We start from the raw sequence: 5540 nt of genomic DNA, 5'->3' as shown, positions 1-5540 counted from the left end.
CATTTACTAAAGTGTTATAATCCCTAAACCCTAAACCCTAGACATAAAACCCTAAACCTTAAAACCCAAACCCTAACCCCTCAACATTTTATAACATTTTAAAAACGGTTTTGTAACTTTTATTTAAGTGTTTATTAAAAGAATTTACTAAAGTGTTATAAACCATAAACCCTAAACCCTAAACCCTGAACCATATACCCTATATCTTAAACCATATACCCTAATCATTTTATAACATTTTAAAAAGTGTTTTGTAAATTTTATTTAAGTGTTTATTAAAAGCATTTACTAAAGTGTTATAAACCTTAAAACCTAAACCTTAAACCCTAAACCCTAAGAATTTTATAAACCTTAAACACTCTACCCTAAACCCTAAACCCCAAACCCTAAACCCTACACCCTAAACCCCAAACCCTAAACCCTAAACCCCAAACCCTAAACCCTAAACCATAAATGCTAAGCATTTTATAACATTTTAAAAAGTGTTTTGTAAATTTTATTTAAGTGTTTATTAAAAGCTTTTATGAAAGTGTTATAAACCCTAAACCCTAAACCCTAAACCCCAAACAATAAACCTCAAACCCTTAACTCTAAACCATAAACACTAAGCATTTTATAACATTTTAAAAAGCAGTCCGTAACTTTTATTTAAGTGTTTATTAAAAGCATTTACTCAAGTGTTATAAACCCTAAACACTAAACTCTAAACCCAAAACCCGAAACCCTAAACCCTCAAGCCTAACCCCAAATCCTAAACATTTTAAAAACCGTTTTGTAACTTTTATTAAAGTGTTTATTAAAAGCATTTACTAAAGTGTTATAAACCCTAAAACCTAAACCTAAAACCCAAATTCAAAACCCAAAACCTTAAACCCTAAGCATTTTATAACAGTTTAGAAAGCGTTTTGGAACTTTTATTTAAGTCTTTATTAAAAGCATTTGCTAAGGTCTTATAAACCGTAAACCCTAAATCCCAAAGGCCAAACCCTAAATACCAAAGGCCAAACCCTAAACACTAAACCCTAAGCATTTTATATCATTTTAAAAAGAATTTTGTAACTTTTATTTAAGCTTTGATTAAAACCATTTACTAAAGTCTTATAAACCATAAACCGTAAATGCTAAACCACCCTAAACCCTAAAACCCAAACCCTAAATGCTAAAAACTAAACCGTAATCATTTAATAACATTTCAAAAATCATTTTGTAACTTTTATTAGAGTGTTTATTAAAATAATTTACTAAATCGTTATAAACCCTAAACACTAAACCCTAAACTCTAAACCCCAAACCTGAAACCCTAAACCCTAAACCTTAAATCCTAAACTCTAAGCATTTAATAACATTTTAAAAAGTGTTTTGTAACTTTTATTTAAGTGTTTATTAAGATCATTTACTGAACCCTTATAAACCCTAAACCTTAAACCCTAAACCTCAAACCCTAAACCCTATGTATTTTATAACATTTTATAAAGAGTTTTTTTAACTTTTATTTAAGTGTTTATTAAAAGAATTTACTAAATCCTTATAAACCCTAAATCCTAAAACATGAACCCTAAACCCTAAACCCGAAACCCGAAACCTTAAATACTAATCATTTTATAACATTTTCAAAAGTGTTTTGTAACTTTCATTTAAGTGTTTATTAAAAGCATTTTCTAAAGTGTTATAAACCCTAAACCATGAACCCTAAAACCGAAACTCAAAACCCTAAATCCTAAGTATTTTATAACATTTTGAAAAGTGTTTTGTAACTTTTATTTAACTTTTTATTAAAATAATTTGCTAAATTGTTATAAACCCTAAAACCTAAGCCCTGAATCGTAAACCCCAAACCCTAAACCCTATACCATAAACCTTAATCACTTCATAACATTTTACAAATCATTTTGTAGCTTTTTTTAAGTGTTTATTAAAATAATTTACTAAAGTGTTATAAAACCTAAACCCTAAGCCCCAAACAGTACACGTGAAGACCTAAAACCTAAACCCTACGTATTTTATAACATTTTAAAAATCATTTTCTAAATTTTATTTAGGTGTTTATTAAAAGCATTTACTAAAGCGTTATAAACCCTAAGCATTTTACAACATTTTAAGTTTTTTTTGTAAGTTTTATTTAAGTGCTTATTAAAAGCATTTACTAAAGTGTTATAAACCTTAAACCATAAACCCGAAACCCTAAACCCCCAAACTCTAATCATTTTATAACATTTTAAAAAGAATTTTAAATTTTTCTTTAAGTGTTTATTAAAAGAATTTATGAAGCAATTGGGGTTGCTCAGGAGGTAATTCATAGCATCAAATTAGAGAAAAAGAAAGGAGCTGTTCTTAAAATTGACCTCTCCAAAGCATTCGACAGGATTAGCTGGCTCTACCTTCGAATGCTTCTTACTCATGTGGGTTTCAACTACTCATTCGTTAGTTGGATCATGGGATGCATTACAAATGTCAGCTTTGCAGTTTTAGTCAATGGCGCTGCCTCTTCCTTCTTCACTAGCCAGAGAGGCCTCAGACAAGGGTGTCCTTTATCACCCTTACTGTTTCTCCTTGTGGCCGAAGGTCTCAGCAGGTTGATCCAAAAAGCAAGAAGTGAGGACAAGGTAAAAGGTATAGAGGTAGCTATAAATCTCTTCATCACCCATCTTCTTTTCGTTGATGATATCTTGATCTTTACAAATGGAAATTACAGCGAATTAAAGGAGATAAAGAGTATTTTTGATCTTTTTCTAAAAGCTTCTGGAATGCAGATTAATACTGTAAAATCACAAGTCTGTCTGGCAGATGTGGACAGAAGGGAAAGGAGCCTCCTTGCTGAGTTATTTCCTTATCCTTCACAATCTTTGGACGTTCCTTTCAAATACTTGGGGTTCTGGCTAAAGCCTGCTGCTTACAGGAAATCTGATTGGAACTGGATTATAGCAAAAATCGAAGCCAGAATCTCTCACTGGAGCTACAGATGGCTTTCCAGAGCTGGTAAGCTAACTCTCATCAAATCTGTTTTGCTAGCCATCCCGGTTTACTGGGCTGCCTTAACTTGGATTCCTAAAGGAGTTATGGAGCAAATCAGAAGGATATGTTGCAGATTTCTTTGGGCTGGTTCAAAGGACTTCTCCGGGTTACCGTGGGTGGCTTGGGACAAAGTGGCCAGATCAAAAGAGTGGGGAGGTTGGGGGATCAAAAGACTCCCCGAGTTCAGTTCCTCGTTAGCTGCAAAGTCTGGATGGAGGCTTATCACCATAGAAAACCTATGGACAAGGGTGATTAAAAGGAAGTATATCGACCCTATGCCCCTGGAAGATTGGATCCGGAGCCAGAATAAGAAGACAAAAAACTCTTCGGTAATTTGGAAGGCCACTGTGGATGCTTTTCCTGTAATTGAACAAGGTCTAGCCTGGAAAGTGGGAGATGGCAGAAACATCAGGATTGGTAGAGACCCTTGGATTGGGTGCAATGAAGATTATGTCTTATCTCCAGGGCTCCTTCGTCATCTCGAGGCCATCAACATTATCTCATTAAATCAAATAGCAAGAGCGGGACAACCCTCCATCTGGGGCCAGGTATGGAAAAATGATGAAGATCTAGGGCTAAATATTAGATGGAAGAATGAATGGTCAATCTTCATCAAAGAATTAAAACGATCCAATGTTAGGTTAAAGGAGGAACCTGATCGGTTAATGTGGGCTCACAGCAAATCGGGGAATTACACACCTAAGGAGGGATACTCTTACCTATTAGGTAAGATAGGTTGGGGAGATCCGGATTGGTGGTCAAAAGCTTTATGGAAACTCAAAAGCCCTGCAAAAGCTAAACTCTTCTTGTGGTGCATTCTAAAACAGAAGGCCCCAACATGGGAAATCCTTCAAACCAGATTTTTAGCTGGGCCAGGGCGTTGCCCTCTGTGCAAGATAAATGAGGAATCTTTAAATCATCTTTTCACCAGCTGCCCCTTCTCTCAAAAGATCTGGGAGGAGGTCACTGGGCTCCTCAAGGTTATTGCACTCTGGGGAAATGCGCCGCTGGTCGAATCTTGGAGAAATTGGTGGAATACTTATTCAGAAGGGAACTTGAGAAATCTGCCGGTCATCTTTTGCTGGGGAGTGTGGCTCGCGAGAAATAAGAGCTTGTTCCAAGATCAAATCACTCCTCCCACAGTTATTGCCTCAAATATTGCAGCCATATACCTCTCTCTGCCTCCCCCTGAAGAAAAAAAATCCAGATCAAAGCAAAACCTTATCACAATTCAGGAGGATATCCCTAGTGGCTTTTTTGACGGAGCTTCACAAAACAATCGGGCCGGCGCAGGCATGAGTATACACATCAACCCAGATCATACACTAAAAGCATCAGTTGGGCTGGGCCCAGGAACAAATAATTTCGCAGAACTCTCCTCTTTACGCCTCCTCCTCTGCTGGCTTCTTCATAAAAACATCACCACAATACAGTTATTTGGGGACTCTCTAAATGTTATAAACTGGATCAACGGTTTAGCTGCTTGCCAAAATCAAATCTTAATGAGAATTGTTGAAGAGATCTTATATCTGAAGTCCCTCTTTAACAGGTTTTCATTATGTCACATCTACAGGGAAAGGAACGAAGAAGCCGATCAGTTATCTAAGGCAGGTCTTCTACAGGATCCGGACAGCTGGACGATAGAAGAAATATTACAGGGACAGTCCTTCAGATCTGTCCTGCCTCCTTATGATCAGTAGCATCTCCTCCAGCATTTTTGTTTCTGCTTTTTGTCTTCGGCTCATTATTAGTTTTGCTTTATCACGCTGTATATATTTCTTTGTATATTGATTTCCTTTTGCTGCTCCATATACTACCGGCTGTTAGTTCACAGTTTCCAGACTCTTACTATTTTTGTATAAACTCAGGGCTGATGGATACTATTTTATATGACCGTAATGGAGTTGTTTTCCATAATGGAGACTCCAGAATATGTTGTTTCTTTTCCCGATGTAATTGGTTCTACATCCTCCTCTTTGGAGGAAGACTCTCTCTGGCTACCTTCAGTTAAAAAGCTCCCTGCGGGTCGAGCTGTGACAGCTTCTTTAAGCCCTGCGTGGCTTAAGCAAAATTGGATCAAAACTTTTTCTCTTATAATAAAAAGTTGCTTTTTTCCGCGGAAAAAAAAAAAAGAATTTACTAAAGTTTTATAAATCCTAAACCCTAAAAACTATTTTTTTTTTAATATGTAGTAGGAGGTTGACATGGTGGAGGAGGAGGTATAGGTGGTGGAGGAGTTGGAGTTGGAGGAGGAGGCAGATGTGGAGGTGGTGGAGCAGGAGGAGGAGGAGAAGATGGAGGAGGTGGTGGAGGAGGAGGAGGTAGAGGTGGATGTGGAGGTGGAGGAGGAGCTGAAGGTGGAGGTTAAGGTGGTGGAAGAGGGGGTGGAGGTGGAGGAGGTGAATGGGGTTGAGGTGGAGGTGGTGGTGGGAGATAAGGCGGAGGAGACAAAGGTGGAGTTGGAGGTAGATGTAGAGGAAGTGGTGGTGGAGGTGGAGGAAGACGATGATGTGGTGTTGGAGGAGGTG

General features: G+C 37.3%; 1 protein-coding gene across 1 annotated transcript; it reads left to right on the top strand.

The window, feature by feature from the left end:
• Nucleotides 1-2432: 2432 nt before the first annotated feature.
• LOC149241174 (uncharacterized) lies at nucleotides 2433-4712 on the top strand. Its single transcript, XM_089370461.1, has one exon. The coding sequence runs from the start codon at nucleotides 2433-2435 to the stop codon at nucleotides 4710-4712; it is 2280 nt and encodes a 759-aa protein (XP_089226587.1).
• The last annotated feature ends 828 nt before the right edge of the window (nucleotides 4713-5540 follow it).

Source organism: Pinus tabuliformis, chromosome 8 (genome assembly GCF_031772625.1).
Source record: "Pinus tabuliformis cultivar Carrire ecotype Pingquan chromosome 8, CPIR1, whole genome shotgun sequence".
Classification (NCBI taxonomy): Eukaryota; Viridiplantae; Streptophyta; class Pinopsida; order Pinales; family Pinaceae; genus Pinus; species Pinus tabuliformis.
The sequence above is the reverse complement of the archived record's forward strand: the minus strand, read 5'-3'. Positions and strand labels throughout refer to the sequence as shown.

Excerpts from the sequence above, each read along its gene's own strand:
- LOC149241174 (XM_089370461.1), top strand. The coding sequence starts at position 2,433 with ATGGGATGCATTACAAATGTCAGCTTTGCAGTTTTAGTCAATGGCGCT.